This window comes from Dermacentor albipictus, chromosome 1 (assembly GCF_038994185.2).
Source record: "Dermacentor albipictus isolate Rhodes 1998 colony chromosome 1, USDA_Dalb.pri_finalv2, whole genome shotgun sequence".
In the NCBI taxonomy this organism is placed as follows: Eukaryota; Metazoa; Arthropoda; class Arachnida; order Ixodida; family Ixodidae; genus Dermacentor; species Dermacentor albipictus.
This window is the reverse complement of record NC_091821.1, coordinates 157,070,424-157,093,082: the sequence shown is the minus strand read 5'-3', so window position 1 is coordinate 157,093,082 and position 22,659 is coordinate 157,070,424. Positions and strand designations below refer to the sequence as shown.

Here is a 22,659-nt window from a genome sequence, read left to right as displayed (position 1 = left end):
GCCGGAATAAGAAGTCATTTAAGGTTGGGGGGATGTGGGGATGCGCGACCCTCGCGCCTCCCCTGATGTTTTTCCCGCATAGCGCGTCTCCTGTAGTGCGGCTTCGCCGCGCACGCGGCGTCGGAGTGGTACAAGCGTGGTGCGAGAGATGGCGCGAGCGTCGCGCCGCTGCGCGGTTACATGGGTTCGGGAAAGACAAGGCTTGCTCGCTTGGCTTCGAGACAGCGAGCGGGACTGACGTGCCGTGCCGCATGTGCAGCGGCCCTCTTTCCCGGCCGGTCGGCGCACGGCGGGGGACGACTCCCGCGTGCGCGCCGACCGATGCTTCGGCGAGACCGTCTCGCCTGGCCGCCTTCGAACGCGCCACGATTCGTGTGACTATACACGCGAACGACCAGGCGTTGGGATCCAGCATGGAGCGAGCATATTCGCTCGCGAGGACGCGTTGAGTCGGACTTCTAGATTTGTCGCGCGCCCATCGGCATGTTTTGTGGATAGCAACTCGGCTAGCAGGCATTAATGTATGAAAGGTGCAATAAAGGCCCTTGTGATTGTTTGCACTACTGTGTTGTCGTTCCTTTGTCCCAAGAGTACGGGAGGAGAATCCCACATCAGACCCCACACATTCAGGGATACGATCACTTTCGCACGACTTGATGCAGAATGCGCACTGGGCCAACCTTATCTTGCGCAGCGCAACAGATGGCCTCTGACGCGGCGGATGACAAGACGCGAAATCGCACGTGATTGTATACTTCAAAGCGATAGCTCAAGGATCCCTGCTCGCAGCAATCACATCGTCCACCGGCGACATTGATCAGTTGGCGTTGTGTCAGCACAAGACATGAAAAAGCAGGTTATCGGGTAGGTCTCATATACATATAATTTCGTGCCGACCTGCTTGGGCTTCGATTTCAGAAAATTTGTTGTGGCTGATTGTGCTTATCATTTTGACCCTAGGGAGCTGGGAACGCGGCTGGCGCATGAAAATGCACGCCGCCTGTGACCAGCAAAACGTTTCGCACAGTGGTCGCGATCATGAGAGATATGAGCCAATGTATATGTGTCTAATGTACCGAGTGCAATCAGTGCATTCTTAGATCAATGGCCTGCAGTCGAATAGATATTGGTTTCGAGCTGCCACCTAAGCATACGATGGAGAGGCGGAGCAAACACAGGCTAGCTGCAAAGCCTTCGTTACCTGCAGAAAAAGGAGATATATACATACGCCAGATATGTGAAAAGGAATGCCACCAGAGAAAGATGAACCCGAAATGTACCGCAACGTGTGAATGAGCGGTATTTTTCCCACGCAAATGCAACTAGCTAGAGTAATACCAGTGTTTAAAAAAAAGTGATCGCAATAATATCGCTAACTAGAGACCAATATCCCTTTTACCAGTTTTTTTCCAAAGGACTTGAGAAAGTAATTGCTAAATGCCTGCAGCAATTTTTGGATCACCATAATATTATTACCCATTTTCAATACAACTTTCAAAACGGATTTTCCACTGAAACTGCATTAGTAGCCCAGAAAGAACTTATTTTACAAAACTTTGAAGCAAAGAGGATAGTTCTTAAAAAAATTCATGAGATGAAAGTATCAGAAGTCACTTTCTGGAGCTAATTCGCTCTTATTTATCGCACAGATATCAGTATGTTGATATCAATGGGAGTTACTCACGCATGACACAAATTAAAGCTGACATCTCACAAGGAAGTATTTTGGGCCCACTTCTATTTAATTTATACATTAATGATATCATTAACATTAATAAGAATGCATACTTTATAATATATGTAGGTGACACGAGCATTTTCTTTAACGGGGACAGCCCAGACGACCTCATTACCCTTGCAAATGAAACTCTTTCAGTGCTTGCCCACTGGGTAAAATGTAATGCATTACAAATAAACACTTCAAAAATGAAAGCAATGTTCTTTTGACCCCGCTTTGCTATGCCTCATGTACAATAGAGATTGTTAAAGAGTTTTAAATCTTTAGGAATCTGGTTTACGAAAGAACCGCTCTGGGATACCCATGTAGATCATGCGTGCCTCAAGGTTCCGCATGTGGTTGGCATACTTTCTCGCTATTGCCATTTTTCCTTGCCTAAAATTAAACTGCCTCTGTTTCAAACCCTTTTGATGTTGCAACTGCATTATATAACCTAGTATGGGGAACTGCTTCGTACATCACTCTTAAAAAAATCTACCTCCTTCAAAAGAAGGCTTTGCAAATTGCCTTCAACCAACCTGAGTGCCGGAGTGCCACAAGGGTCCGTCTTGGGGCCTCTACTATTCTTGATTTATATTAATGATCTCCCTAACTGTGTAAAGTCATCATCAATTAATTTGTTCGCAGACGATTGCGTAATATACCGAAAGATTACTAACCCTGATGATTCAGATAAACTGCAAGAAGATCTTCACAACATATCACTCTGGTCTAAAAAATGGCTCATGAAACTTAACGCTAACAAGTGTAAATCAATGCGCATATCACGTAAAACCAGCGATAGCAATCAGTGTCGATATGTACTGAATGACACTTCATTAGCATCCGTTAACGCTCACAAATATCTTGGCCTTCACATAACTAATGATCTTTTATGGAATTTGCATACTAATTATATTACTGCTAATGCTAATCGTATGCTAGGATATCTTCGTCGTAACTTTTCTAACGTTCCTACTTCGGTAAAATTGACACTCTACAAAACCCTAGTTCGCTCAAAACTTGAATACGCATCTGCCATTTGGGATAACAATCAAGCATCACTAACCGTAACACTTGAAGCAATTCAAAATCGAGCAGCTCGCTTTATTTTATCTAACCCATTCCCGCCATTCCAGTGTTACATGTATGAAAATAACCCTGAATCTGCCAGATCTTTCTTTACGCCGCAAATGTGCTCGTCTTTGCCTATTTCACAAGGTTTATCACTCAAACCAGGTGCTCAAGAATCAACTTATCACCCCACCTTCCTACACTTCGTCCCGTTCAGACCACAGATATAAAGTTGCCGTCCCATCCTCCCGAACGAACAAGTATCATGATTCTTTTTTACCCCGCACAAGTGTCGACTGGAACCACCTTCCTGCTTCCATCGTTCAGATCACAGATGCAACTTCATTCAAAACAGCAGTCTACCACGCTATCGCTTAACGTTGCCTGCATACCATTGTCTGCATATTACATTGCTTTGTACCACTCCTTTCTGTAGTGCCTTAGGGCCTTGAAAGTATGTATAATAAATAAATAAATAAATAAATAAAACCTTGTGATTGCCCCTCCGCAGACCTCTTCCACGACAACAATGTACCACGAATATTCAGTCTTTTCAATATACGTCTGTGCTTACGCTACAAACAGGAAATTCAGGGCAACGTTTCAACTCTGACAGGACTAACCAATCTAGAACTGCTATTGCCGGCATACCCACAACGCCAGCCAAAGCACTACACTCTTAACACATCACGGACTAACTATGGGCAATAGATGCTTGAATATTATCTTCCAGCATTATTGAACTGCCTCTATGATGCATCTCTTGATATTAACAGAAGCAGCAATGCTGACCTCCGAGCATTCCAGGGTGTCTACCAAGTTGACATTTCCAAGTTCCCTGAGTTTTCCAGGTTTTCCCTGAGCACCTTTGCGAAATTCCCTGAATGAGCCAGAACTTTGTTTTATGTCAAGACAGGCTGACACCACATTGCCCGATGCTGTCACTCTCTAGTAAGCATGCTGAAACAAAAAAATGACTTAATCCAGTTTGAATAGTAAGGAGTAATATCTATTTTATTTAAAAAGAAAACAGAAGGAAGGTGTTAGTAAAATGCACAGCGAAAGTAATGGTAAAGCTCATGCCAAATTGAGTCAAACATTTTCAAATGCGAATGAAAAGGAGATGCATACATAAGTAAATATTTTTTAATATCAGCTATTTCTATCAACTGATAGCAAGCTCATCTGTATGAGGACCTGAACTTTGTCACAACTAAGGTTCTCTCTCAGCAGCTGGGAAGTCAACCTCAACTGTCCTGACATACTCTCAGCCTGTACACAACATCTCAGTGTTGGGTTTCACTGCTTAAACAATTTATTTTGGTTTGGATGAGGGACACCTGTGTCTCAGCGTCAGCCAACACTTAGTTTTTTTTTTAGCTCAAGCTCCTTCAAAAAGGCGGCGGCACCCTTCCTTTCCCTTTAATTCCTCAGTGCGTCGGTCCTTTCCGTTCTCATCCTCCTACTACCATGCTTTCACCACATGGATCATCTGAAGCATCCCCTTGGTCAGTTGTACAGTCAACATTTCATTTTTCGGACTTCCGAGGGGCCGCAAAAAAAAACGAAAAAAAAAACGGGCAGTCTGAAAAAAGTTAATGCATGTCTTTAACTGCCTTTAAGGGCTAAAATTACCACAGGCACGTCTGAAAAAGCTCTGAAGGCCTGCCAGTACGCTTATTAGGTATATCAGGTGTTGTACTGTGAGACGGGGTGCACGCATGTGTAATTAAGGAATACATACTGTGTCCCGTGACAATTGCCCCCTTCCCACGCTTGTTATGCTTCACCGCCTAACACTAGTGTATTGAGGCGAAGCTAACTTTCGGAGACTGGCATTACGCAACACGCTGTGCTCTGCGAGCTTCAAAGCCAATCGCGAGGATTAAAAAGGCGGAGTCGGTGCCATTGGTAATAGCGGCGAATTATTTCAATGAAAAACACGGCACCGCACGGCAAGAAGCTTAATAGCGAACATAGAAGCAGCTAGGCCTAACGTTGCCGCGGTCGTGGGGCTGCCAGCGGATCTGCCTGCGAGAGTGCCGGTTCGAGGCGGCGAGATAATCAAAATAGCGGCAGTGGCGGCTTTGATTAATGCCATTTCAGACCTGCAGTCAGGGCAATATACATTGACTATATGGAGTACGTGGTGGTGCCGCAAAACCGTGCAAATTATCGGGCATGTCCGAAAAATCGGGCGTCTAGAAAATCGGTCGTTAACTACTCTGGCAATACATCGTGCCGATGACACGGCGTCAATGACGATTCGTTGCGATTCCTCTGTTACTGGAGCCAGCATTAACACGACTTTCGTTCCCTTTCAATAAAGTTACAGCTAATTTTCCCTGATAGAAGCACAAATTCCCTGAGTTTTCCCTGAGTTTTTCCAGACTGTTCAAATTCCCTGAGAATTCCCGGTTTTCCCGGTTTTCCCGGTTGGTAGACACCCTGCATTCTTTCGATATAGAGTTTTTTCTCATTTGTGTATGGTTTGGCTGATCCTTTCTTAAGCACCGGTTAAAAGTGAAATATGTAGCTACCAGAAATATGTAGTGAAACCTGCCTGTAGGTAAACATATCTTGATCATGTGTGCTAACATTTTTTTTCTTCAAACTGTGCCAGTAGGTAAATATCATATCTTGATCATGCGTGCTAACATTTTTTTTCTTCTTCAAATTGCGCACTGAAGTACAGCATGAGTTGGGAGCGTCTCATTATGCTTTTGTATATTGACTCCGCTTGCGGTATATAAAACCTTGTCATTGCTTTTTTCTTCCTTACCTAACTTTATAGCCAATGTATTTGCTACAATCAAATTAGTGCCATTATCCCCCCGTCTCTATTCTTCTAAGGTTGAATTCTCCAAGCCCTAAATTTTGTATTTTACTTGTTGTTTTGTGTACAGCCGAACCAGGCTATAACGAACTAGCAAAAAGCACCGATCAGTTCGATATAGGGCATAATTCGATATAAGCCTGCTAAAGAATTGCACATCATAAAAGCACATGCCATTTATAAAATCACTTTATTGACGAAACTAGCTTAGTTTCACGTGAAATAGTCCCATCATTTCTTCTGCTTGAGCAATTTCGCTGCCTGTGACGCACGCACTTCTCCAGATTGTCTAAAGAATCAAAGCAGCTGAGGTCGCAACCTTCCACATTCGAGCAGAAGCACTGGATTAGTGCGAGTGCAGGAGGATGTGGGCAAAGAACCATTGTTGCTTTCCTCAATGTGCCCACTTTCACTTGTGCTCGGTACGATATCGGCAATGTTGTCTTCATCTTTGGGCTCTTCCATGGTTGCGACACCATCATCTGTACTCACAATCTCATCGACCGTTGACTTGTCAATGGCTTCTGGAAATTCTGACAGCTCCCTTGTGGGGTTCTCGCCCCCGTGCTCTTGGGATAAAGGAACAACAACACAGTAGTGCAAACAATCACAAGGGCATTTATTGCACCTTTCATAGATCAATGCCTGCTAGCCAAGTTGCTATCCACAGAACATGCCGATAGGCGCACGACAAATCTAGAAGTCCGACTCACCGCGACCGGATAACGAGCGAATATGTTCGCCCCATGTTGGACTCCAACGCCTGGTCGTTCGCGCGTACGGTCACGCGAACTGTGGCGCGTTCGATGGATCCCGTGTGAGACGGTCTCACAGAAGCATGGATCGGTGCACGCGCGGGACGTCCGCGTCGTACCTTGACCCGCAGCCAAAGAGAGCTTTCTCCTTTTCACTTCCAAGTAACCTCACCGGAGGCGGCGTTAGCAGCGCCATCTCTCGTACTGCGCCTCAACCAGACCGACTGCCGCGGGCATCACGCAGTCTACACGGCGAAGCCGGATTGCAGGGAAAGGGAGCTATGCGAGAAAAACATACCAGGGGACGCGTGAGAGTCGCGCATCCCCACATCCCCCCAACCTTATATCCCTACTTATTCCGGCAAAACATGTTACACGGTCGAATGTCAACCCGAGCTTCGCGAACAAGATGGTACATGCAACAGTGGCCGCGCCGAGGAAATGTGTACACGGTGTCCATAGCATGCGAGCCGACATTGTCCTTGGGTACACCGCTAGCGTCCACTGGTCACAGCAGCAGCTCTGCAGACTCAACAGCATGATTCCAGGCCGGGACTCCGGAAACGGTGACGCAGTAGTCGGAACGAGCAAGCGTCGCTTGCGCCGACGTGCCCTGCTGGCGAGCCGCGGTAGCTATCGGTGATCACCGGCTCTTTTCTCCGCCGCCGAGGGTTGCGAGCTGGATACAAGCGGCCGCCGAAGTCGCTGCACCGAACTCGCCACAGCATCACCATTGCCCGGTGGCTCGATCGTAGTCCGGGGCAGCAGCACAGACGATGTGCAGGTGACGGCAAACCACGGGTGACTCCAATGACGCTGCGTACACTCAACACACTCGGCAAGCACTACAGTAGTGCAAGGGAGAGGAATTCTGCATGCGCATCGCCCTTTGGTATGATGTTCAACTCGGCTAGCAAAAGATCGGGCAGCTACTCAGATGCTAAATTCGCGTGAATGAAGCTCGCTTCCTTGAGTCGAACGAGTAATTTCAATTCGTGCGAGGCTAACTAGAATGAGGGAAGCAAAGTGCAACACCTCAACGCCACGGTCCACCAGGTTGTGTCCCTCCACGTGCGACAGGCAGCTCCATAAGGCCTTAGGCCTAAAGCGTCGCTACCCTGTCAACAACTGGCATCCAAAAAAACAACACCCAAAATGGGCGCAAAACAGGCAGCCGCGAGGAGACATCAGCTCTGTTAGATGGTCCTACCCCGCTCAATGCACACGGCATCCGAGTTGACGGCGCCCACCATCCCAGACGATGTCGGAGCACCCGGTGCCAGGCCGCAATACCAGTCAGCCCATAGTGGCACCTGTGGCCCGCGGCCACCCGGCTCCCAGAGCCGCGACGTCATCAGAGTCAAAGAGATAGAAGAAGCTATTTACATAAGAAATTCGGACCACCCACGAGGCTTCCGTACTCACTCGCTTCAGGCTTGCCAATGCTCCATGGGTGCTAAGCCTCGGTCTCCCAGGATGCAGACCACGTGGCTCACGTATCGACGAATGCCATTAAAAAAAACCCTAGCGAAAAGGCTTAGCATGTTGACATATTCAAACACACTACAGCCACCGTCGCCTCGCTCAAGAAAGCACGCCGCCAACGCTAGCGATCAAAATCCACGCTAGCCCTACGCTTCAGTTCAAACAAATTTCTCGAACGAAGCAAAACTGTTAAATCTATCGTCCGATGCCCCAAGAGTCCCACGTTGGGCAGCCAGATGTGGGGTTCTCCCCCCCGTGCTCTTGGGACAAAGGAACGACAACACAGTAGTGCAAAAAATCACAAGGGCATTTATTGCACCTTTCATAGATCAATGCCTGCTAGCCGAGTTGCTATCCACAAAACATGCCGGTGGGCGCGCGACAAATCCAGAAGTCCGACTCACCGCGACCGGATAACGAGCGAATATGTTTGCCCCATGCTGGATCCCAACGCCTGGTCGTTCGCGCGTACGGTCATGCGAACTGTGGCGCACTCAAAGGCGGCCATGCGAAACGGTCTCGCAGAAGCATGGATCGACGCATGCACGAGACGTCCGCCGCGCTTGCCGGCCCACCGCCCAAGAGAGCTTTCTTCTTTTCGCTTCCAAGTAACCCCACGGAGGTGGCACTAGCAGCGCAACACTCGCGCCATCTCTCGTACTGCACCTCAACCAGACCGACTGCCGTGGGCATCACGCAGTCCACGCGGCGAAGCCGGATTGCAGGGAAAGGGAGCTATGCGGGAAAAACATACCAGGGGACGCATGAGAGTCGCGCATCCCCACACCCTCCAAACTTCGACAACACTGGCAAAGGCTTCATCGCACTCATTAGAATTTACAGTCATCACCGGGCACATGGAAGCCGGCATGTCTGAAGCACTTTTGGAGGAACCACTTGTACTCAGCCGTGCATACGCGTAGGGTGCTACGGGCACCGGGTCGCAAATTTGTCCGCTTTAACCCTAATCTCCCCCTTATTCTTCAAGATCGTGCTGAGAGTACTCCTCGGAATCTTGCACGCTGCAGGGTTATCTAACTTTTCCCCACGTTTGACCCGATTTATGATTTCAAGCTTCACTGCAAAAAGCAAATTCTGCCACTTCATCAGGGCAACACTGCGGCAGAAGGCCCACAAGGTGTAAACACTATGAACCAGAAAAGCAGCGAGACATCGCACTTGTGCCATCCTGCACGATGAGGGCACAAGAGCCTCTGACTGGCTGTCTGAGTAAGCACTGTGGGCGGGCCAGAATGAGCGGTTGAATGGAGGCAAACCCAACTTCTGGAGGCACTTTCGCGCCGCTTGTCATTCGATATATCGGGAGTCGCTGCTATTTTTGTTTGATCTAAGCATAATTTTAGCTATATATACTCATTGTAACTGCACAGTGTTCAGAAATAGTTCAATATGCAGAATAATTCTCTGTAAATGGGTTCGATATAGTCAGGTTCGACTGTATCTTATACTGCTGCCTTACTTGGTGTTTTTGTTTAGTAGTGCAGAAGTACTCTGTTTTTACTAGAATGTGAATCATGCTTAATGTTTCTGCATCCAATCTTTGTGCCACGTGCTTGATGGTGTCATTGTCAACGAACCTTATGGGTCTTGGGAGCTTGTCAAGCTACGGCATTTTTTCCCTGAGGTCCGCTGCTCTTTGAAGCAAGAAATAAATGAAATGAAATAAAAACATGATAACTTGTGTAGTGGGGCAAGCTACGTCTCTTAGGTAGCCATAGGTCAAAGGCTATACACAAGGTTCGTACAGGTTGAAAAGAAGGAAATTCAAAGATTTTCAAGGAATTTCAAGCATCCCATGGAGACTTCTCAAGGCCCTCTATTAGAGTGCTAGGGCCCATACTATATGTAGAAGTTCTTTAAAAATTGTTATTCGGTTTGAAAACATTCATACAATTGATAAAGACAAAAGGAAAGGAAGGCGATAGGGAGGAGGGCAACAGATCACAAAGACTTAAGTAAAACAAAAACAAAGATTGGAGTAGGGCATGAACTTTCTTTTAAATGGGAAGAAAGAATAACACAAGAAATAGCTCGCCACAAGTAATTAAAATTGTTGTTTCAGAATGTGCTCTAAAACAATGTAAAAGTTAATGAATCATCATAAACTAAGTAATTAGAAACAGTACAAAAAATACTAGGTCCGTCTTCAGATTGCTACTAATAACATACAGTTGGTTCTGCATAGAAGGTTTCACTTTCTTTTAAAGCTTGGTGAATGATAGCTGGGAAACTTTCTACATATTCAGTCATTTATTTCGCAAGCAGTGTCTTTATTTTCTGTGTTGTCATTCTTCTGCAAATGATAGGCAGAAAAAACAGTGTGAGTGGCACTGACTGCTTTCTATTTTGCCATATTTGGCATGGACAGTGATTTGATTTGACTGTCTTTCATTAGGTCACCCATTCGAGATCATAGATCAAGAGATCGGGATCGTGACAGGGAAAGGGATCGAGATCTGCGGGGTCCAGCACAGTCACCCGATTGTGACTATTGAGGGTCAGGTCAAGACCATGATGGCAGCAGCACTTCGTCATTGGCCCGCAAGCATCCCTTGTCACCTCCCCGACGAGGTGGTGGAGGCTCTCCATCACAACGCAAACCACGAATGATGCCTCGCTACGTGGTGGACATTCCTGCAGTCTGCTTAGAGCAGTTGAGTGTGCTGTATTCTTATATCCTGTTTTTTTTTTCTAGCCTTTACAGAAGGGCATTTATTGCATGTTCAAATGATTTTGCAAAAGAGGGGATTTGCAAGTCTTGTTGAGTGTAAGCAGCGGTTTTGAAAGATTTGGTTCATGATATCTGTATCGTACAGCCCATATTTACAGACAGGACAAAGACAGCCATGTGTTGTTGCCTCTTCTTTGTCCTGTTTGTAAATTTAGGCTCTATGATACAGTAATCACATTGAATGTGACTTGGCGAACTTTTTCTCTGTGTTAGTTTTTTTTCGTACAGTAGAAAAGCCCTAATGGTGAAACACGAAATGAAATAGATTTCATACTTCCGGCTGATCCCAGCATGGTGCAGGATGTAGAATTAATAGGTAGGGTAACGTACAGTGATAATAGGTTAGTGAGATCTACGAATCACCTCAATTTAAAGAGCGAAAGAGCAAAATTTTTCAGGAAGAAACAGGCCAACCTAGACACAGTAAGGGTAAAAGCAGACCAATTCAGGCTGTTACTTGCAAAACAAGTATGCAGCCTTAGAACAGAGAAATGAAGATGACATAAAGGTAATGAATGAAACAGTAACCAGGCTGGCTTCAGAGGCAGCAATTGAAGTGGGAGGTAAGGCACCAAGGCAACCAGTAGGCAAGCTCTCCCAAGTAACAAAGGACCTAATAAAAAAACGACAAAGAATGACAGTGTCCAACTCAAGAGATAGGATAGATTTCGCGTAACTGTCAAAACTGATCAACAAGGAGAAAACAAGGGACATATTATATGGTGAGAAAGACTAAGGAAGCCGTAAAAAATGGAAGCAGCATGAAATCACTGAGAAGGAAACTTGATATAGGACAAAGCAAGATGTATGCACTGAACGATAAGCAGGGTAATATCATCAGCAATCTCGAAGGTATAGTAAAAGCAAAGGAAGAATTCTATATTGACCTGAACAGTACTCGGAGGAGTCGGGATACCTCCATTAGAAATGGTCATGAAGAGGATATAGAAACTCCTCCTATAAATAGCGATGAAGTCACAAGGCCCTTGCAAGACATGAAACGAGGAAGAGCGGCAGGAGAAGATGGAATAACAGTCTATTTAATCAAAGTTGGAGGAGACATAATTCTTGGAAAGCTGGCGGCTCTACATACCAAGTGTCTATCAGCTGCAAGATTCCCAGAAAACTGGAAGAATGCAAACATTATACTAATCCACAATAAGGGAGACTTTAAAGAATTGAAAAATTATAGGCCCGTTAGCTTACTCCCAGTACTGTATAAAATATTCACCAAAATAATCTCCAATAGAATAAGGGCAACACTGGACTTTAGTCTAGTCAACCAAGTGAACAGGTTAGCTACTGGAAGGGATACTTTACAATGGATCACATCCATGTCATCAATCAGATAATTGAGAAATATGGCTTTCATAGATTACAAAAAGGAATTTGATTCAGTAGAGATACCAGCAGTCATAGAGGCATTACGTAATCAAGGAGTACAGGAGACCTACGTGAATATCTGAGAAAATATCCACACAGATTCCACAGCTACCTTAATTCTCCACAAGATAAGTAGAGAGATACCTATCAAGAAAGGGGTCAGACAAGGAGACACAATCTTTCCAATGCTATTCACTGTGTGCTTGGAAGAAGCATTCAAGCTATTAAACTGGGAAGGCTTAGGAATCTCTCAGTAACCTTCGATTTGCAGATGATATTGTCCTGTTCAGCAACACTGGGGACAAGTTGCAACAAACCATTTAGGACCTTAACAGAGAGAGTGTAAGAGTGGGGTTGAAGATTAATATGCCGAAGACAAAGATAACAATCAATAGCTTGGCAAGGGAATAAGTGTTCATGATCGCCGTCAGCCTCTAGAGTCTGTGAAGGAGTATGTTTACCTATAGTCGGATACAAGTTTAGAAAAAAGGGGGTGTTTACTCCTCCAAGGCGGATGCACATGTGCATCCACCAATGGGCGCGCACTCTGGACCGACGTCATGAGCCGGACGGCCGGTGACCCCGCCGTCGGAGATGGCCGCCCGGGCTTCGAACTGGGCCAAGTTGCGTCAGCTGTGCGCGTCAACCCCTTGTCACAGTGAATTCCCAAACTGTTTGTGATTGTCTATAATGCCAGAAATATTACTGCGAGCTTACGATGGCGCATTTGTGCCGCGTGCAGTTTATTCTAAGCCGTGATCCGGCAAAGAAACATTGCAGCGAGCATCGCTGACGCTTTGCTTGAAAACAGGATCCCACGGCGACCGCTGCAAACACACATCCTGCGTGTTTATTTTATGTTTTTTTTTTTCATTTCGCTCCCGAGTGAAGTTACGACGAGAAAAGTTTGCCAAAGTCTGGTGCCTACTGCCAGCGGCGGGTGTGTTCGTGTACTGTGTCGCTGCGTTTCTCGTCGGACGGGGTGAAGCGATGGCACAAAACCATTCTCAGGAAAAAGGAAAAAAGCGCGCATGCATGAAACAAATCTATGAGCGTCTCAACAGAAAATATTTGCAAAAGAAACCTCCAACACAAAGATTTGTCACCGTCAACTTAGCGTGAACGTTCATTGTCAGCAGTGAGATAGCCGAGCATCTAACGGCAGTGTTCGAGCGTTGTGTAGCACCATCGATTGGTTGCTTTCCACCAGTGCTCACCGCACGCGCAAGCTGTAGAATGCGCGCTGTGGCACAGTCACGCATAAGTTGTGTTGCAGCGCTCGATATGGTTTCCCACAGCACAGCTTCGCACTGCTTCTCGATCCTCGTGATATGTTGCAATTAAAAATTCGCAAGACAGTGTTAAGAGAATGGTAAAAAAAAAAGCATACGAGAAGTTAGGCACAGCAGTTTGTGAACCAGCTCCTATAATACCTCTACCCACGTCTGTTTGCAAATGTGTGTATGTTTTCTTGCGTTTGTCTAACTTTTTTTATTTCCCACATTTCTTTATATTTGCGATTTCTTTAGTTTTCGCGTTTGTGTGTGAATAAGTGCCTGCTTCCATGTGTGTTTGCGCTTACTCTTATTTCTGTCCTTTGATTTTATATTAGCATTTGTTTTTGCTAGTTTTCTTTCAGCAAAGTGTTTTTACACATTTTAATTAACCAATCTCACTCAAAGCATGAATGATGGACATAGGCTTTTCTCGTGCAAGCCAGTGTGAAGTACGTGGCGAGATGCTTGTGGCGATCTTTCCTCAGCGTTTCTTCTAGATTTCTCAAGCTCACAGGCTGCTGCAGCGTTCTTCTCGCAATTTTAAAAGGCCCCTTTTGGGGCCACCAAAGCGATGGCTCGGCAGTGCTCGCATATTGCTTGCCACCCGTGACACCGTCTTTGCAGTTGTTATAGCAGTGCCATTCTTTAACGCCGACAGCCGCAGCTTGTTTACACGCGATCGGAGGGTCCAGGAAAGAGTTAACTGAGTGAACACAATCAGCAGCCGTGCGGAGGAAGGTGGTGGGAAGAGGCACTGGCCTCCCCACCTATACACCTTTTTCACATCAGCTCTGCCATCCCCCTATTTTGATTTATTCATGCAACCTGGTTATAACAATGGAATTTTCATGGCACTTGAATATTGTTATAAGTGGGTTCGACTGTATTACAATCGATGCTTCGCCTTTTCGCCGAAACTACGAATTTTTTGTTAATCACTACTTTAGTGCATTGGGCAGTAAGTCTTTCTTTTTCCAAATAAATGAATGTGTGTTGTTTTTCCAAATGGGAGAATGCTGTATTTCTGTATGAAAGCATGAGGTGTGCAGTACTCTAAAGGACTGTTTCTTTTTTTCTCATGAAAAAGAGGTGCGCATTACAATCGAGGGCGTTTATTTGTTGAATTTTTTTTTGTCTCAAGAAGACAGGTGTGCACTACCATCCAGGGTTCGTTAGAATTTAGTACAGTAAAACCTCGTTAAACCGTACCCGTTTAAACAGTAGTTTCGGTTTAAAAGTAGTAAAGTCAATTCCCCGACTCAGCGGCCATTGAACATAATGTATTTTGTATCCGCATAAACCGTACCAGCTTATTGCGTACGCATCGGTTAAAACGTAGCGTTTCCACTTTTCGTCACGCAAACACGGCGGTGCGTAGTCTCCATCGGGCGGCCCGGCAGAACAACAAGCCTCAGAGATCGGTACAACGGCCTCCAAGCGTCCTGTGCGTTTGCACGTGAAGCCGCATCAACATCAACATCATTGCGACGCCGCATGGACGCCGTGCCAGAGAGCGTTGTGGCGTCGTGCAAGCCAGGACTCGCGTCATGCCGAAGCTAGGATATAAAAGACGCCGGGTGCTCAGCATAGAAGAAAAATTAGACAACGTCCGTGCTACCGAACGTGACACGAAGAAGTCGGCGCTGGCCCGCGACATGGATCTGCTGTTGACTACAGTGTGTGGCATTTGGAATGCGAAGTCGGCGAAGTTGCTCGGCAGCGCTGCTGCGACCGCGAAGAGATGTCGGCTACGAGGTTCGACTTTTCACCATCGTTGCCGCTGTTGTTGCCGAAGTGTCAACTAGCGACAGTGATGAGGACGACACGGAAAGCGACAGCACGGGCTGTTCAGGCCCGACAGTGGCAGAAGCTGCGCGTTACGTCAGCCTCATGAATGCGATCGTCGCAAGAACAGGGGCGCGATAACGTAACTATTCCATACGAAAAGTTTCCCAAACTCCGGCGCCCGGCAATGAAAAAGGCGCCCCGGGACTTATGCAGCACTACTGCACGCGTGCACGGAGAATACGTAACGCCAACGAGGAATCTGCCGTGCGAGTGTTTGCCGAGAGGAGGGGGGCTGGCTGAGAAGCTGGCACGCAGCTTCAGTAAGTTTGAGGCCGCTGTCGTCGTGCTAGGCCGCCGCGACATCAGACGAAAATAACACTTACGTCCCGCGAAGTGAATAAATACTGCATGTTTTTTCCCCTTTCATAGCACTCTCTCTGAGTTCCGTTTTCGACAGGTAAGTGGGCGATCTCATGCCATTTCGCTTAAACAGTACTACCGTTTAGTACGTACTTTTTCCGAGCTCCGGCCGACTACGGTTTAACGAGGTTTCACTGTAAATACAGTATTCCTTATCGCTAAAATTGTAGATCAAAAGCATCTGTATACTCACAGTACTCCGCTCTATGCCTGCTCTCTGTTCTCTCAAGCAATTGACTGTAAGAAATCTTCTCCACATCAGAACGACTGCTCTTGTTCTCTGCAATAAAACCACATGACACATCAACAAAATGCACTCACACCCCATCTATACAAACCACAATGATAAAAACAAAAGTTCAAAATACCAGAATCGTTGTTAGTTCCCAACAGTTCCCAGAAAATTTCCTTCTCATTGTGAATAAAATCGCCACAAACACAGGACGGAGGGAGACGACAATGCAGGGCTATCCTATGTTGTCACCTCCCTCCGTCCCGTGTCTGTAGTGGTTTTATTCACAATGTCTCACCAACTGGCCTACAACTTTACCTTGCTAAATTTCTTCACATCACAACTGAATATTATTCAAGCTTCATTATAGGTAACCATTTCACTTTATTAACAAATTGAGCACTAAGCATTTTGGTTTTTCGCTTACTGGGTGCCTGACCTTTCTCTAAGGCGAATCAAATTTCTGCCAGAGAAACATATTAGCAAAGTTTAATTTCAAACTGTATTTACTGGCAATATAGTCTGAACATCTTACAAATTTCCTTATGCATAACAAGAAAAATACTAATTATACTATCGGTGAAAAAAAACAGCACAAAATAAACACGTACAAGGGAGGAACGCAGGACAAGAGCTGGAAAAAAAAAAAGCAGCAGCAGCCCTTGTCAAAGTTTATTTCGCGCTGTATTTTCACAGATGGATTCATACGAACTAGCTCGCATTCATACCGTTTTAAATTATACTACTTAACAATTGTAATCGGGGCAATTAGTATGTGACTAAGAAAAAAATTTAATGTGGGTTATTTCAGGATCAGAATCCTCTGAATCAAGAGTTATAAGTTCTTGAATTTTTAAAGCACTCAACATTTTTTTAGGGCTTCTTGCACTGTCAGCAATGCAGGAATTTGAGAGACGCATGCTTCCGAGCAACAATGATTCATAAGTTTTGTCATGCCGCTTGTCACGTACGAATAAAAGCTACCATGAAATTTCAGTTTGACTAATTTATTCAGAGATGTTTTGACCAGTACATGAGGGTTTCACGATCATGAATTATCTCAGGAAAGGCAAGGAGAGAGTGAAAATTGTTGCATGGCTTAACTCTGGCATGGCAAGGGGGTGTGCGCAGGCACATAAACGAGATAACTGCATCATAGCGTTAGCTATGCGCAAGCAACACTCACTATCACACCTATTTCTCTAGTGCTGTACATTGCACAAACTGGCGCAGATTGTCTGCAGCTAGGCATGGCCTCTGAATATGTGCCAGTGCAATCTCGGAGGCCATGCCAAGGCCTCACCTAGCTGCACCAGCATGCACAGTGTGCTGCAGTGAGAGAGAAGTGCAATGACTGTGAGCATAACGGATGGCAGTGAGTTGCTGCTTGCGTGTGGCCACACGCGGCGATGTTGCTGTTGGCGATACACTGTTGGCGATACACTGTGTTGCTCCACAGTGTATTTGGCACAGGGACGCGGGAGTTATGAACCGGCATGGCAGACAAGTGCCAAACCCTGCAAAAAGCTGTACAAATAAACTGTGCTTGCCCATGCCGTTTGCAAAAATGGCTACGCCGTCATTAGTTTGGCAAACTGCCTCGCAGGAAAGCTAGCTTTACAATTATGAAATGAGTCTGCAACCAACGACTGGCTTTTTGAACATGGTCTAATTCAGATACCTTCGTGGCACCAGCATACTCCATAGAGCTGATGTACAAGGACAGCTGAAATTTTTTTGGATGCTGAAACCTTTTGCCGTCCGATTTTTCTCACTTTTTTTTATGACCGCAGGTCAAAAATGGCATTAATTGAAGCCACCCTTCCTGACACTTTATTTAGTATCTCACAGCCCCGAACCAGTGCTCTCATATGCCGATCTGCTGGCAACCATAGTGTTTGCTTGTGCTGTTGTTAAAGGGCTCCAAACTACCCCTTGGGCTTGGTGAAAAAACACAGTCCATGGATAGCATACGCTATTGCGAACAACTCAGCCAAATTTTGCAGTTGTATGCAGTGCAAGGAGCTCACAAGAGGAGTGCGAAGTCACCTTTTTCTCAAGCACTCTCTTTTCAACAGAAGCCTTCTCACTTTCTTGGGGCTGCCATATTTCGTTAAATAGCAGATTCCTATACGCAGCTGCTATTGCCCAACAGCTTACATCAATCAAGAAGCCTGTTTGGATCAGTCAGCTTCTCCCGACAGTTATTGTGTGTATTTATTAATGCAGTTTAATAATAAACAGGCTGAAGTAAGCGAAAATCTGTCTTTCAAATTTCAATAGGAATGACATACTTTTAGAAGTAGGACTATATTACTATCTCCAACTATCGTTTGCTAACACTTGGCTGAGCCAGCTGGCAAAGGAATGAAACTTTGGCCACACTGCCTATCAGTGTCGTAACCTGCAGGTCTCGCTAATTTCTAATAGTTCTGAACACTCAACCAGCCTCCAACCACACAAATCTTAAGGTCAGACCAGACATACATTTGCCAGCGTGCATTCACTCCTGGCTAGACGCCTTGGCAGGCTTCGCTTCATATTGAGCTGTTGCACAAAATGCGCTATTTGGATGTGGCTACTATCCGTTGGTGAAGCTGGTGCAGGACAAAGCTGGTCTGCACCATGTAGCATGGCCAGGCTGGAGCACATGAGCACGAGCACAGATACCAGCCCTGTTGTGCGCACACAGTCGCCAACCAATTTTTCAGACCCCGCAAGAACTGAAAACTAGTCTGAAAAATTGAACAGACTGAAAAACTTCAGCCAAGAAAAATAAAATTTATTAGGCTCAGAGCCGCTTAAATAAATGTCTAATATTAAACACCCTACCTCACACTACACTTGAAGATGATCAGATTTGCTTGGGTTTGTGCAAGAGTGACATCGTCTCCGTATACAGTCTGACAAGAGCGTCAACGCATTGGCAATCTGCAATTTCCATTGTCAGAGATCGCCATGGAGATCGAAGAAACGAGCCACGTTTCTTCGCACCACTTGGCTCTCACGAAAGCACATGAGAGGGCGCTGGTAACACAAAAACAAAGCCGCACAAACACATGCAAAGACGAGACGTCATCTCTTAGACACACCTGCTGTGTGGACAAGCCACATGCAAATAGCAGCCGAAACTTTAAAATAAACAAATAAATAAAAATGGATTCCACATTAAGTGATTATGACGATAGTACTGACCGAAGAAAGATATAAACAAGAAAAAGTGCCGTCCCCCAGAGCGTGTAGGGGCACAAATCAATGTGTTCCTTAATTGTAGACATGCGAACCCGCCTTCTCTTGTCACAGTACAAGCCCCGTGAAGAGTAATTGTGCTGGCAGGCCTCTAGGAGTACTGACACAAAATTTCGAAGTCGAGTTAAGGCGTGAGATTGATTTAAATGGGCACACACACATCGTTTGCAAACTATTAACAACGAATACAGCTTGGAACATATTTAAAATCAATTTTAAAGTATGCGCGCCCAGCCAATCGCGAAATGCAGTACCTCGCGACATCAACATCAAGAAAGCAATGTAAACCAAGAAAACGCTACATCACGAGTTTGCGCTGCCACGGGGGCGGGCCCTGCGAGCAAGTAACAGTCCACTATGATGATGCGACTACCCGCACGAAGAAGAAGGGCACACACATGATGATGATGATAATATAAAGATGATGAAGTAGTGCACAATAAATGTCCACACTAATTTTCCCTGCGCGAGAACGGCCATCCTGGCCGGAGCCTAAAGGTACGGCAAATGCCGCGTGAAGGGCTTCATACGAGAAACGTGGACAACTTCGGTAGAGCGACAACGGCGGTCAGTTGAGGGAACAACAGGGGTCACACGATAATTAATGGGAGAAGTCATTTCCAGGGCTTTGTATGGGCCAATAAAGCTGGACTGAAACTTCTCACACAACCCACGAGTGTGAACTGGTGTCCATAGCAGCCCTTCATCACTGGGCTCGTAGAAAACAACGCAATGAGATGCGTCATAATAATCTTTGCGGTGCTGTTATCTGGCTTTGGTGTTGAAGCGGGTGCGCTGGCGACAATGGTCAAGGTGGGAAACATATTCTTCGCAGGAAGAAGGAGATGGACTGACAGGGGCAGAAAAAAAAGAAACATCGAGAAAGGAACTGGGCGAACGGCCATAAACAAGGTAGAATAGCGAGTAACCGGTTGTGCGTTGAACAACAGTGTTATACGCGAAGGTGACGAATGGCAAAATTGCGTCCCAATTTCTGTGACCTGGCTGAATATAGGCGGCTATCATGTCAGAGAGCGTATGATGAAACCGCTCAGTCAGGCCGTTGGTCTGAGGATGGTAACCTATAGTAGTCATGTAAGTTGTGCCAGAGGCTCTGAGCACTTTGCCTACCAATGCTGAAAGAAATGTCTTTCCGCGGTCGCTCAGCAAGACACGAGGCGCGCCGTGACGCAGGATTATGGCTTGAAGAATGAAGGTAGCAACTTCTGAAGCAGATACAGAACTGACACAAGCTGTTTCGGCATAGCGTGTGAGGTGGTTGATGGTTGTAACTATCCATCAACTACCGGCTGGAGTCATGGGAAGTAGCCCATAGAGATCAATGCCAACAACCTCGAACGGTTCCGCAGGACACGAGACCGGTAGTAGCTGCCCGGCAGGAGCTGATGTTGGCCGCTTTCGACGCTGGCAAATGGCGCAGGAAGAGACGTATCTCACCACACTGGTAGATAAGCCAAGCCAGTAAAAGTGACTTCTTATGCGGTCGTAAGTTTTCTGGATGCCAAAGTGGCCAGCAGTCAAATTGTCATGAGAGGCCTGAAGGACACAAGCACGAAGGCAGCGAGGCAGTACGGGCAGCCAGTGTTGTCCATCAGGATGATGGATATGGCGGTACAGCACAGAGTTTTGTAGCCTGAACTGTGTCAGTTGTCGACAGAGCCTGGCGTTAGGCGGGTGCGAAGCTCCACGAAGGCGGTCTACAATACGTTGACAGTACGAATCGGCGAGTTGTTGAGATCAAAATGATTCATGGTCGTCCGAAGTGAAATGGTCAAGAGTGGTGAAGCACAAAATCGCCGTAGAAGAGACGTCAGGGATTGTGTCATTGGAGGTGGTTGCGGAGTCATTGATGAGTGCGGCTGTAGGAAGTGGGCAGCGAGAAAGAGCGTCTGCGTCTTGGTGCTTTTTACCAGACTTGTAGATGATCTCAAAGTCATATTCTTGCAGACGAAGAATCCAGCGACCAAGACGTCTTGACAAGTTCTTGAGTGTGGAGAGCCAATATAAGGCATGATGGTCCATAACGATGGTAAAATGGCAGCGTGGAGATAGGGGCGAAACTTCTGGACGGACCAAACAACAGCTAGGCATTCTTGCTCGATGATGGTATAGTTCTTCTCGGCAGGTGTGAGTACGCGGCTTGCATATGCAACAACTCTCTCAAGCAAAGAGGTGTCTCGCTGGAGGAGAACAGCACCACTTCCACGGCCGTTAGCGTCTGTGTACAAGATTGTGGGGGCAGTTTCATCAAAATGACAAAGGACAGGTTTAGATGTGCAGGCGCCCTTCCGCTGGTCAAAGGCAGAGTCACATTCTGGTGACGACATGAAGGGAGCACCAGAACGAAGTAGGTTGTGTAAAGGAGCAGCTATAGAGGCAAAGTCACGTATAAATCATTGGAAATAGGAAGCGATGCCAAGGAAACTGCGTAGTTTTTTTGTCTTTTCTGGTTGAGGAAAGCAAAGCACCGCCAAAATTTTGTCAGGATTAGGTCGAATAGCATCCTTGCTCATAATGTGACCTAACACCTTGATCGTCTTGCTTGCAAAGCGGCACTCTTTGGTGTTGAGCTGAAGACCAGCGTTAGCGAGGCATGTGAGAACCTCGTCCAGACGTTGCAGCTGCTGGGCAAATGTGAATGTGATAAGAAAATGTGATGAGAAAATAACAATAGCGTCCAGATAGCACAAGCATGTTTTCCACTTCAGGCCGCGCAGAACAGTGTCAATCATGTGCTCAAAAGTTGTGGGAGCATTGCAGAGGCCGAAGGGCATGACAAACTCGTAAAGGCCATCTAGGGTTACAAACACTGTCTTTTCTTTGTCGTCTTCGTGCATCAGAATTTGCCACTAACCTGAACGCAGATTCAGGCTGGAGAAGTACTCGGCACCTTACAGAGAATCGAGCACATCGTCAATGCGAGGCATAGGGTAACATCCTTGCGTGTAATCTTGTTGAGCGCTCGGTAATCGACACAAAATGGCACGGCGCGATCTTTCTTTCAGACCAAAACGATGGAAGACGACCAAGGGCTACGAATGAAAATTTGATGTTTAATGGCGCAAGGGCCAGGTGTGGCCAAACAGTGCATGTTAATGTTAATGAGTTCGCAGTGGACTGATGGGTTTCTTGAACTTAACGTGACGTGGCTGTAAAGGGGCCTAAAAGAGATGTAAATTCCACAAAATCTATGTGTAATAAAATTATGGGAATGACTATTGGCGTGTCCTATGAACATTATAATGCATAGAGAAAGAATGATGCATTATATAAAATATGTGAGATGCTAAAATTGTCTAGAGCACTACTGCCTCACCAGAGCCCTTGAAAGCCAAGGGCCTAGAGGCATGTGCTATACAATGAAAACTATCGTAGCAGCATCCTCTGGAAAGAGGACGCGCTACGAAATTATTGGGCTTGTGACATGCCGCACATCTGTCAAGAAAGCGAGGACTGCTTTGGTCTTAAAAAGGTTCTTCACCAAGAAACATAACCGGATGCAGGGGAATGCAATGGCGGTATGCAAAAGGGAAATGTTTCCACCTGTCTCTTTCGGCTTCCCGGCACTCCAGGAAGACGTGGAGGACAGTGAGCCTGTCGCCACATCCACCCAGGTTGGAGGCTCGTTGCCGGTCAAGAGAAGTTATGAGTGCCAAATTTATGTCCTATT

At 46.1% G+C, this 22,659-nt stretch overlaps 1 protein-coding gene across 3 annotated transcripts in view; it reads right to left on the bottom strand.

Moving 5' to 3' along the window:
- Nucleotides 1–22,659, bottom strand: part of LOC135916572 (cell division cycle and apoptosis regulator protein 1-like) — a 236,534-nt gene that overhangs the window by 127,543 nt on the left and 86,332 nt on the right. For all 3 annotated transcript variants that reach the window (XM_065450003.1, XM_065450005.1, XM_065450004.1), the window contains exon 8: nucleotides 15,681–15,767. In XM_065450003.1, the coding sequence (XP_065306075.1) occupies nucleotides 15,681–15,767 (87 nt within the window). The remainder of the gene's footprint in view (nucleotides 1–15,680; nucleotides 15,768–22,659) is intronic.